Source organism: Vulpes vulpes, chromosome 6 (genome assembly GCF_048418805.1).
Source record: "Vulpes vulpes isolate BD-2025 chromosome 6, VulVul3, whole genome shotgun sequence".
Classification (NCBI taxonomy): domain Eukaryota; kingdom Metazoa; phylum Chordata; class Mammalia; order Carnivora; family Canidae; genus Vulpes; species Vulpes vulpes.
Window position 1 is genome coordinate 22,115,346 of NC_132785.1, and position 12,977 is coordinate 22,128,322.

A 12,977-nucleotide genomic window follows, 5' to 3' on the forward strand; every position below is an offset into this window, starting at 1 on the left:
GAACCAAGGACCTCATCTCACACAGCAACTAACAATGGGGAATACTGCCCTTTTAGAAGCTGGGAAAGCTTTTTGCTCAATACTTAAATGAAGAAAAAAAATATCTTTTCAATCGATCAAAACTGAGGCAAATAATAATCAAGAGAAAAATGTCATTAAGCTCAGGGACTTTAGGCTTTTAAGGCTTTGTAAAGACCTCAGGAAGCAGCAATCAGAGTAGAGCTGAAGGGAACATCTTCACTCAATTCTGGACCACACTCACCTTTAAGTCACCATGGCTCAGGTGCACTCAGAGTTCCCGTATCATCATTGTGTCTAAACATGTAATTCTTGGGACGCCTGGGTGGCTCAGTGGTTGAGCATCTGCCGTCGGCTCAGGGCCTGATCCCAGGGTCCTGGGATTGAGTCCCACATCAGGCTCCCAGCAGGAAGCCTGCTTCTCCCTCTGCCTATGTCTCTGCCCCTCTCTCTCTCTGTGTCTCTTATGAATAAATAAATACATAATATTTTTTAAAAATGAGGTAATTCTTTTGTTGCAAGATGATACAAGTGAATTCAAAGATTCTTAATATTTTTTCACTTCTTAAAACATCTCAAATAACATAAGAGAAACTGTAATATTTCACAAATTCCCCCAAACTTCATCTTCTCATAAGTAGAGAACTTATGAGACTTTTTGTGTTGTACTTGTTTTAAGAATCATGTTTTACATTAAATAAAAGTACAAGCTGCCTTTTGGAAGTGAGAACATTCCATACCCCCACAAGAAACCTGTATGCTTCATTGTTGATAGGAAGCAGAACTCTGCCAAACAGTGAACTAATGAATTAGAATTTGGCAGCTCTCCATGCCTGATACAATTTAGCTCAAATTTATGAAATCTACTGCTTCCAGAAATCCACTTGTGCCTAAGGCCTCTCTGTACCTTTCAGAGTAAAAAAGCATGACATTGCTAGATTTCTGATTTTACCTCATTGATGAAGAAAGAATTATGAACAACATATGTTTTCTAACCTAAATCTCTGAGCATTTCTTCAGTTTTGCAACAGCAACAGTAAATCAGTTGAAATCAGCATCTCTTTGGGTAGATAAGAGAATATTTCTAAATCTCTGATTAAATCCCCTTAGACCTGACAGGCTTAAGAAAATGTCTGCTGCCTCAAAATGATTGATGCCCTTTTGGAAAGGAAGGAATATTAGCTTTGTTCAACGGCATGTTGTTTTGTCTTTATACTCTTAAAAAAAAAAAAAAAAAAAAAAAAAGAACCTTCTTTTTCCCCAGTAAGATGAAAAACATAAAGCCTATCAATACAAAAAAAAAAGAATCATCATTAATGCTACTTTTAAACCCACTTTACTTGGGGAAACCTCCTTCAAAATTATGCTCAAGAAATAAGAATGAGGAGGATGAGAGTTTTACATTTTATTTTTTATTACGTTTTTAAATTTAAATTACATTTTAAATACCTAGGAAGAATACATCTAAGATGCTAATTAGAGGAACTGAGGCTTAGATCTCAATGCAGCAGGGCCTTCTAGCAAAGAGACCATTCTGTCTTCCTGTTGAAGTGGATGAGGTTAGCTATTACCTGGGCCCCAAACTTTGTGCAACATTCCAGATACTTCCCCACCTAACCCTAATCAGTGCAACCAAGACCTGCCCTGTGCCTCTTTCTGACCTCAGGGCTTGATGGCCATGCTGCCCTCTCCCCTTTTCCTGTGTACCCAGGGGTACCTGTGTGGCCCTATGACTCAGGCCAAGCTCTTCTTTCTAACCTTCTTCTCTAACAGAGCTAGTTGTCGTTTCCACAATATATTTTTTAAAAATTTTTTACAGCACTTCTCTCAACATACTTAGCTTGTTTAAACATATTTTCTGTTTGTAAAACTATGAGCTATTTGAGCTCCTTTCACCTATTGAAGTTGTGTCATTTTCATCCTTGTGTACTTTGAAATGCCTTACACATTTAGGGTATTCCATAGATGGTGATGAAGGTCTACAACTTAAAAAAAAAAAAAAAAAACCTTTAATATCTACCCTTTTGCTTAGAAGAGGTTTCTTCTTCTATGACACTTTTATCTACAGTTACTGGAGATTTACCATTTGCTGAAAAAATACATTTACAGTATAATAGGCACTGATGAAAAATTTAGTTCACCCTGAAATAACTAAATCGCCAAAGGAAATCATTTTGTATGAATGACAAAAGCAATAGCAGTCTCATTTGGCCTTGTTGTGACCTTAGAATTAAAGACACACCATGAACACACACATATACTTTGGCGTCTTGCTCAAGGCATATATTGTTTTATACAACTAATTTCAAAAGAATTGGTGCATTGAATTGAAACAAATGTAAAGTAGAGAATAAAAATAAACAGAAACTAAAATGACAAAAAGTTCTCTTCGTATAAGATGTAAAAAGTAAGTATATAAAATAATCCACTGCCAGTTTAGAATATGTGAGAGATACTATCTTGTTTTGGACACTTCTGCTATATTAAGAAATGTTATCCTATAATGATTTCTTTATACCTAATTTTCACTGCATTCTCTTAATGTATATCTTTTGTCAAAGGGGTTTTGCTTTCTATACATATGATTTTCAATTTTGTATTTTGGCATCCCTTCCCAGCTTATCAGATATTTCACAGTTTCTCTTTAACTCGCCTTTTAAAACTCATCTCAGTTATTTTTCAGAAGCAAACTAAAACTGTCTGGACCTGAATGCAATAGGCTGGCAGGCCCAAGTAATTCCAGCATCATTTCTAAATCTTTCAAAAGTTTTTCAGAGACAGTTCAATGCTTCAGGCTTTTGTAATATTTTAAAATCTGTTATAAGGCTTTGGTTAAGTGATTATTTGATATTACCGTATCAGAGGCTAGAGTGTGACAGAAGCATGGGAAGATTCCCAAATGGGAAAGAAGGAGATGTAAAACCATAATTTATTTATGTTGAAATTGGATTATCTTAGTAGTAATTACCAAATATATGGAAAGCAAATATTCTTGTATTTTTTATAACAATGGAACATATGCTAGATGCATGATGTGTTCCATTAGGTGATTTTATTTTTAAGCCATCTTCCCTTTACTTCCCAGGGGCAGTCCCCTTTTTCCTTCTGTATTTGCTGAGAAATTACTCACTGTTGACAGAAGCTATATACCCTAAAGGAAAGATCCAGAATACTAAAAACTGTACAAAGAGAAGTAAAACATTGGACTCACTCTGAAATAACCAACAAAAGGAAACTATTTTGTGGGGATAGAAAAAAAAAAAAAAAAGAGGCAGTATCAAGCTCATCTACCTTCAGGTGTCTGAATTTTATCAATAACTAAGAATCCAACTCAAATCCTAATATGACTGGCAAACATGACTGTTTCAGAGCTCTTGAGCTTGCTCTTCTTACTCCCTGGACATCCACTTCCCTGATTTTCATGTGGCTGGCCAATTTAATCCTTCAAGCCTCAACTCCAATACCACATCATTAAGGAGATCAGACTATATCATATATGCTTCCTCTCAATCTCTACACATTTCTTTGGAATATTTAACATTATCTGATGTTATTTTTTATTTCCTTCTTTGCTTTATAAAATAGATTGCTTATCTTTTATGTTATCCCCTGTATCCTTAGAGCCTACATTCATGCCTGACATACATAGAATATTAATTGATTGAAGAAATGCACTCCTTTTTGGATATTAATAGATCTTAATTGCATCATACCTCTTTATACTTATCCTTGCCCTGAAACTGTGTGTGTAAATCACCTGAGCCATTTACCACTCTCTGAAGTTATGTAATTTAAAAATCTCCTCTATTAAATCTTTTTTTAAAGATTTCATGTATTTTTTTAAAGATTTTATTTATTTATTAGAGACAGAGAGAGAGAGAGAGAGAGAGAGAGGCAGAGACACAGGCAGAGGGAGAAGCAGGCTCCATGCAGGGAGCCCAACGTGGGACTCAATCCCCTGTCTCCAGGATCATGCCCTGGGCTGAAGGTGGCAATAAACCGCTAAGCCACCAGGGCTGCCCCTCATGTATTTATTTGAAAGAGAGAGAGAGAAAGCAGGAGAGAGAAAGCATGAATGGGAGGAGCGGCAGAGGGAGAAGAAGCAGGCTCCCGATTGACTGAGCAGGGAGCCCAACATGGGGCTTGATCCTAACGTCCTGGGATCGTGACTGAGCCAAAGACAGATGTTTAGCCAACTGAGCCACCCAGGTGCGCCTAAGCTATACATTTCTTTTTAGCTGGATTTTCTTGTATTTGTTTCTGAAATATTCATTTCCAAAGACATAGATATACTAAGTGCTCAAATAATATAATTTAAATGAATGAATGTAAATTACATTAATAGCGAGTCTAAGAATGATTATTTCTACTTCACCCAGCATCTTTAAAGAATGTTCAGTTTGCTAAAAGTCTCTGATATGGCACCTATATGATGACAGCACCTCGCCTACGTTGTACGTAAACTCTACTGACTCTCAAACCCATGTAAGATCATGTAAAAGGTGCTTATAATTCCAAATAATTTCTTTTATTGAATAGGAATTCGATAAGAAATAAAAATATGCCATGTGAGATAATGAAGTAGTACTATAATTATGAATGTGGTCTGTTTTTCAGCGATAATATTTATTAAAGGTATTTCTCTGGTGATCATAGAAGGGCCCTTAGCAGAAGACAACCTTAAGAGTAGCACATAAACAGACCAGATTTTTCCTAAAGTTTCAAACTTGAGTTTGAAACCTTAATGGGCATCATCATTTCTTCATTGCCAGCATAATTCTCTCAGTCTGGGCTCTGGCAGGGAAATCAGACAACTCTCACTGCAACCTGGGGGTTGACATTAATTAAAAACATAAAATCATAAAGCATCTGTGGTGGGTTTAGATGCCAAATGAGATGAAGTGATTTTAAAAGTAAACTTCTTACAAAGGTAACTGAATGTCAGAATCTTATGCTTTTCTCTAAAATGATGATAATTACCATGTCTTTCTGCAGTATATCATATACACACTCTTATAATTGGCATAATTGGTATCACTAGACCTTTTAATGTTCCTAAGAGACAAGTTACAAGGATAAGGGTATCAACATTTATTTTAGGCCCAAAGAAAGTAAATACGTCTGCTTCTTCATTTTGTTTCACATGGTTCAGCATTGCTCCCTTATCTGCAGTCTCACTTTGTGAGGTCTCAGTTACCTGCCATCCACTCAGTCCAGAAGCAGATGATCCTCTTTCTGATGTATCCACAGAAGGTCAGTGGCAGCCTAACACTACATCACAAAGTCTGTGTTGCTCACCTCTCTTCATCTCATCTCACATCATCACAAGTAATGTGAGTCTAGTACAATAAGATATTTTGAAAGAGAGAGAGACCACATTCACACAGCTTTTATTACAGTAGATTGTTACAATTGTTCTATTGTATTATTATTGTTTTAATCTCTTACTGTGCTTAATTTATAAATTAAACTTTATCATAGGTAGGTATGTAGAGGAAAAAATATATTTAGAGAGTTGGGTACTATCGGTGGTTTCAGGCATCCACTGGGGGTCTTGGAACATACCCTCCATGGATAAGAGGAGACTACTATATCAGCCAATAGAACACAATGTCAATTCATTTCCATATATCCTGGGCTCAACTGTTTATGTAGCAAACAGAGAACAGGAATGACAAGCACTGAATTTCTTTTTTAGTGCTATTTTTTTAATCCCAAAGGATGAAAGGTCCCAAAGCATGGATACAAAAGAATAGTCTTTGTTACAGCTTGTACTGTTTATGAGATATGGTAAATGGGACTTGCCTTCTCCGGTGTTTTTTGCTATGTCTATCTAGCCATAGGAATTATGAAATTACACAAACTACCATGTTGAAATTATACTAGTTTAGTTCCTATCAGCAAGAGAAAATAACCGTCTCCCTGTAGTCCAAAATAATATCACACTAAAAAGAGAAAAAGTAACTCCATTCATGGATAATAGGATAGATACCAACCCAGTGACACTATCTTTAATCTTAAAAAAAAAAAAAACTGTGAAAGAAACTATTATTACTCCTCTCTTGCAAATGAAGAGATTGAAGATCAGCAAAATAAGATGATTTCTTCAAGATCATACACCTGGAAATTGTTGAAAGGAAGGAAAGAAGGGATTGGAATAGGAGGATGTTAGAGAAGAAGGTTGCCGTGTAGACTGATCACCTGCCTTGACTCATCGAGACATAGGACTTTCAGGTTAAAGTCATGGACAAAGGATGGACAGTCATGTACAAAGGATGAGAGTAGGCAACCTATGTAGAGATATATAAACCATTAAAAACCATATAAACCATTCCAAAAGACAAGGTTTACCACTAAATTGTTCAAACACAAGGATAACACGACTTGAGGCCATCGTGGTCTGTCACATTTGGCACACTCTTGGCACACTGGCCCTTCATAGCACTTGCTTAAAGCAAATGGAATTTACAAAAAGAAAATCAACAGGATGAGTTCTTGAACCTCAAGAATGGAGGTCAGAGAGATAAGACTGCATCCCAGAAGGATGCAGTGAAGGTAAAAATTTTTTGAAAAATAAAATATTCTTTTAGATTTGCAATTTATTTGAACATTCCCATTTAAAACCTTTAAGATAACTGGAAAGATGACTGAAGGGACAGGTGGTGAACAACTTTTGGCCTAACAGCTGGCAATGTACCTTCTTAAGGAATTAATTCATTTAGGAATTGACTCTTGTAAGCAGGTTTATTCAGGAAAAAAATAAACCTCACACTGAAAAAAAAATAACGTATCACTTAGTGCAAAGAAAACCAATAACACTGTAATAAATAAGTAAAGTATGCAACCAAAATATTTTCATTCTGTAAGAAAGAAGCCCTTGCCTGCTTACTTTTTTCTATTATTTTTAGCATGGTTCCTAGAACTTTGAGTTTCTTTGTAATTCATTTGCACATGAATCAAATACTGATATGAATTTCCTTATTCTTTCTTCCACTGTCAAAGTACTACAGCTCAGAGACATTCTGAAGAGCTTCTTCAGATGAACATCACGGCCACCTGAGAAATCCTGACCCCTCTTAGTTTTTGTGATTCATTTCTTTTCACACTTACGGGTTTCAAACAAATAAATCGTCATCCACAACAGCAACAAAATGCAGCAGAAACAAATACTCCAAAAGTTTCATGAGTTTCCTTTCCTGCAATACAAAAAATTGTCTTCATATATCTATTTTGATTCGATTGCACGAAGTCTCAAAGTTCACGTTTAAATATCATGATTCAAGACAATCATGTGGGCTGTGGCAACCCTTACACCATCGTGCTCTTATAGGATTTAAATTAGCATTATACTTTAACCAGCTACTATACTATTATGTGCCACAAGCATCATTCAGGATTCCTCTTGAGAAAGGCCACTTCTCCTTATAGGCACCTACCAGAACAATTCATCCTACTGAGTCAGATTCTGGATTCCCTCTGAACATTCATGCAGTGCTGAGTACAATTGAACTCTCACACCCTTTGAATTAATGTGGTTAGGAGCTAGTTTGTGGAGCATTCAAGCAATTTTTCTAGCCACTTAGATATCTTAAGCATCTCTGAAATCCAAGCACCATGGGAAAATTTATTTGAAATTTCAGATAATCTATCTGGAACAACAGTAGTAAATGATGTCGGTAGAGAGACTGTTGGGAAGAGGAATTTTTTTTTGGGGGGGGGGGTGTTTTTCATCACACGTTCAGATCACAGTACAATTAATGGAATAAAGTGATTTAAGACTCTGGGTATCTAGAGGAAACCATTTCCAATCCCCTTCCTGACTGCAGAACGAGCCAGAATTGTTAGACAATTCTCTTTAATTTTGCTTCAGCTATAAATTTCTGTTCAAATACAAGGAAAGTCTCAAGGAAACAAAGCATATGCAAACAGACAAACCTCCTAGTTAATGAAATGCCTCTGTGAGGACTGCAATCAATAACAGTATAATCTATGTTCATAAATAAGAGTACAGCCTCAAAAGAGCATAGAGCAGGGATGAATTATTCAGGAGGTCTTGCTTTGTTGCCTTGCTGCCACTTCCATGCTTACAGCTGTTCAATGACAGAAACACCTGGCTTAGGACTCACTGACTCCATCCAGCCTCCTCTGAATAGCTACATCTCTTTCTTCCTTCTTGTTCCATACGATATTTATCCATAGAGCCCAAGGCTTTTGCAGCTTGTCTGAGGGTAAGCTCCAAAGAGAGCCACGGAACTCCAAGAGAAGTAAGTCACTTTCTGCAGGTCACAGTCCCACATGCAGAGCTATTATTTACGGTGGGGAACTGTTGACTGTAGAAAGTACTACTGACAGTGTAGAGAGGACTGGAACCTAATAAACACTTTAATTTCTAGGGACTGTCCGGCAGGGTTAATGTGAGTAGGGAGAGGGAATTGGTAGCTAATAGAGGAGAATAATAGAAAATGAAACTATTCCCCTTGCCAAATGTCTGTAATTTGTGCCTCTTCCATTAGTTTCACAACTAGAGAAGACGTTGTAATAATAGCAACACCACAATTCCTCCAAGGATTATAGAGAGTTTTGCCCTTCTCTGGACTTCCTAAAGTGATAACTGTGATATTCTATGTACAGTCAACAGTGTTTGGGAATTGGAGAGGGCCAAAACCTATTAGCTGGCCTAGCCCACAGTGTAAGCATTTGGTTCAAGTCAGCCTTCTTAAATGACCCTAGGAGTAGAGATTTTAACACATCTTTTGGGAAGCAATTATAAAGCCAATAATTTTTAGTGGTATTAATTTTTCATATTCAGGTGAGATTTTTCCCTGGCTCTATTCTTTCCATTTATTAATACTTACTAGCCACCCTAAATAATATACATTTGCAAACCCTAACATTTGTAAATTATATCTTTTCATAAAATAGGAAGACATGCCAGTCTCTTTCTCAAACTGAATTACAGGTTGGATTTCTCCTAAAATACAAAAAGTGCAAAATACTTGTTAACTTTGAAAGCATCTGACTGTCTGAAAGCTTCTCTCTAGAACTTTAGTTTCAAAATTTCAGTTGATTAAAGTGGACTACACAGATTCTCTCGGGAATTTCTGTGTGAAATATTTTTATTAAAGTGCACATGCCAAAGACCACAAGCAGCGCTGGCTTCCACTTGCTGGACTCCTAACTCACAGAACAAGCATCAAAAGCCTTTCCTATCTGATCACCAGAAGAAATTGTTCACAGAAGGTCAGCAGTTTTTGACCTAGTTCCTGGCCTGCAGGACTCTGCAACAGAAAATAAAATCAGCCTTACTTCAATGTCCTCTTCCCAAACTCCCAAGTGAGGGGAGAAGATAAGGTGCTTCAGAGCCTTTCACATCTTTTTTTCATGTCGGGGAGAAAGGAAAACTGATCAAGTACCCCCTAGACATTACTGTTTAAGTCATAATGTATTTGGGAAAAAAAAAAAAAAACTGTCCAGTATACAACTACCTGCACTGTTCTAACCCAAGAAAACAGCACTTTGGTGTGAGGCCACAAAAAAAAAAAAAAAGAGAAAAATCTCTCTTAAGCATGTCATTAAATTTAGTAGGGAAATGTAGAAGTTAACGAGAAAATATGAGCAAGATCCTGTGTGTGTGTATTTTCGCAGTCTTTCATTGCTATCCATGTCTTCTACTTTCAGATCATGATGCAGAGTAGCCAGGACAATTAATTAGTTACCATATATAAATAGTAACACTTTTAAGTTCCTGCATATAAAATCAGAGAAGTAACCAACTCTGAGCTTTCAAATGTTTCGTTACTGTAGCAACTCCATGCGCATGAATGAGAATCAAAAGGAATCAAATATAGAGAGGCGCACACAGATCTGAGCCCTGATAAATAAAAATGTGGAAGACCACAGCTCTCAATTAAAATTGCACTAATTGCTCATAATTTCTTTTTGGAATCAATCTATTTTCTTATTTTAAGATCATAGTATTATAAAAACCTATGTATATAATTTTATTATTTTTAAAAATCGTATCGTGGTAGGGACTCCTAATGTATCTACTCTCTTGACAGATTTTTAAGGGTACAATACAGTATGGCTATCCGTAGGCACAAAGTTACAGAAATATGCTGTACAATTGTTCATAAATTTAGCAATCCTCTGGCCCCTGGGTGGCTCAGTGGTTGAGCGTGCCTGCCTTCTGCTCAGGGCTTCATCCCGGGGTCCCAGGATCGAGTCCCACATTATGCTCCCTGCATGGAGCCTGCTTCTCCCTCTGCCTATGTCTCTGCTTCTCTCTGTGTGTCTCTCATGAATAAATAAATAAAATATATAAAAAAAAATTAGCAGTCCTCAGCAGACAGGAGTCAAACTACTCTCAAGTATAACATGTATTAAAAATATCTAAAACTCATATTTTAAAAATATGTAATATAGTGGATATGGAATAGTACTTTCAGAAGATAGATCTGATACTTTAATTTCATTTGTTAGACATAGTTATTAAAATTATCCTCTATGTGTGCTCTCACTTTTCTATCTCAGAGTTGCTTCTCTGTCACTATATTCCAACCATTTAGAATTCCAGTGCAGGTTTTCTGTAACAAGGTCAGATCAAAAACATTAAACTCTCTAACTTCAAATCATGTAACATTTCATTTTATCTTGTAGGAAGATATTCAGGCAGTAATTATAGTTTCTGGTTTTAGTTATTAATATATCAATGAAGAAAAAAAAAAGTTTATTTTTTATCCCCAAACTTTGCTGTGTTGAGCAACTGAATTTAAACAGAATATAATATTGTACAAATATATATCATCACTTATATTGAGGTGGCCAAACTGTACGGTTCTTTAGGTAATAATTGGTGGCTTACATTGTTATTTTTTTCTCATACATGGTCAGGAAAACTATCAATAAATATGTCCAGTTTTGTTATTGGTAATCTGAAACCAGGCCATTACAATAAAGTATGAAAGCCTACAGGAATTTTGAAGTAAAGATAAAAGGGGTTTCTGAAGTTTGTGAAGGGAATAAATAACATGATTTTTCTCTTACCTTACTGTAAAAAATTAATTAGCTGAAAGCTTAAAGGATTTAGTTTTTTAAAAGTTATTAATCCACTCAAGCATAATTATGTGCTTTGATATCTTCTAGTCATTGCCCAAATGCATGTGCATTTGCACGTCATGCAATTATAATACATCTCCAAGTTAATTTTTTGCTGTTCTCATTTTGTCTATAAACATTTTTAGATGTGTTATTTCTCCCCCTTATAACAACACAGATTTATAATTACGATCAGTTGAAATATCTGGAAATATGTAACATGTCTCTATAGAAAAATACTGAAGTCAACAGGAGTATTAAGAAGCACAAATATTGGGATCCCTGGGTGGCGCAGCGGTTTGGCGCCTGCCTTTGGCCCAGGGCGCGATCCGGAAGACCCGGGATCGAATCCCACGTCGGGCTCCCGGTGCATGGAGCCTGCTTCTTCCTCTGCCTGTGTCTCTGCCTCTCTCTCTCTCTCTGTGACTATCATAAATAAATAAAAATTAAAAAAAAAAAAAAAAGAAGTACAAATATTTGACTCCGGCTGTCAAATTTCCACTGCCCTCCAGGATGGGCCCTCTGCTCTGGTGGCTCTTTTTCTATTGTCATCTGGGTGGAGCTTATTTTTCATCTCCAGCGTTAGACCAGACTGCTCTTCACCTGTGTCTTCCTCTCCTCAACCTGGTCTGAGTTTATTTCTTAACTCCTAAGATCTCAGAGGATCACGCTTTATACACAGGACCTCCTTCCTCCCTCTTTTACCCAGGCAGTTTCTACTTCCTTACTCTGTTTCATGCCCCAGTGACACTAACCCTGTGAAAATTATCTTACAAATATACCGTACCTGTCAACTATACCCCTCAGTGAAAACCCCAGGCAGAGACCTTGACCATGTGATTGGCCACAGCAATACAGCATCTGAAATAGGCTCTAGCAAAGCATAAGTACTTGATATTGTGAGTTGAAAAACAATATGTGAAGGAATAAATGAAAAAAAAATTAAATGACATGTAATCCTATCACTCAGAAATAAACTCTGTTATTCTTTATTTCTTCCATTCCATATGTTTCATTAGGGAACTGTGATAATAAAGAAAGGAGTTTGAACTAGTTAAATAGTGAAACATAAATGTGGTTATATATGATAAAATAAATATGATTATTTTTACCAAGTAAAAGCATACCATACACATTGTTTTATAACCTGCAAATTTTATTAATCCATAATATATTATTAAAAAATTCAGCATGCCATTAAATTCATAGCTGAATTTTATGGCTGCTGAATATACCATTATGTATTTTACATAATGGTATTTTACAATTGTATTTTACAATAGTAATATTTAATATTTTGTGGGTGCTTATTGCATTATGTTCTGGGTTAAAAAGCTTACATTAATTACTTCATCTATGTTCTCAGTAAGTCTGATACTGTTCTGCTTTATGAATTGTCAAGACTACCTTAGAATTAAGTGGCAGAATGGAGATTGAACCCTGTTCAAAGGGAACATTTTATTCTATCTAGTCATCCATCCTTCCATCTATCCACCCCTTCCAGGAAAAAGAAAGTTATTCTTATATGGCCATCAGCCTTTTCATAAATTCAGAGAATGTCTGTTTTGGGGAATCAATCTTGGATACTTCATTTTTTTTTAATTTTTGACAGGTGGATAGGCATTAATTATTATCTTTAATATAATTTTTATTTGTTAGTAAATTTGAATAACTTTCCAAGATGTTTTGGCATTTGCATTTTTTTGTTAGTGTGATATATCTTATTTGAAGGCTTGATTTGTTCATTTACAATTACTTCTTAATAGCTTATCATGTTCTGTTAATTAGAAGCTCCATAATTCCACCCATTTTGCAGACTTTCATATATACGTATATATATGAATCACAAGTAATGACTTAAC

General features: G+C 36.0%; 1 protein-coding gene across 16 annotated transcripts in view; it reads right to left on the bottom strand.

Moving 5' to 3' along the window:
• The window catches only part of PCDH9 (protocadherin 9), a 959,413-nt gene that overhangs the window by 881,961 nt on the left and 64,475 nt on the right, over positions 1-12,977 (bottom strand). Inside the window, exon 3 of one of the 16 annotated variants that reach the window (XM_072760685.1) lies at positions 1,428-7,214. The exons of the other annotated variants lie outside the window; for them this stretch is intronic. Within the exon in view, the coding sequence (XP_072616786.1) occupies positions 7,134-7,214 (81 nt within the window). The 3' untranslated portion in view covers positions 1,428-7,133. Of the gene's footprint in view, positions 1-1,427; positions 7,215-12,977 lie in introns of those variants that run through there. 16 annotated transcript variants of the gene reach the window in all.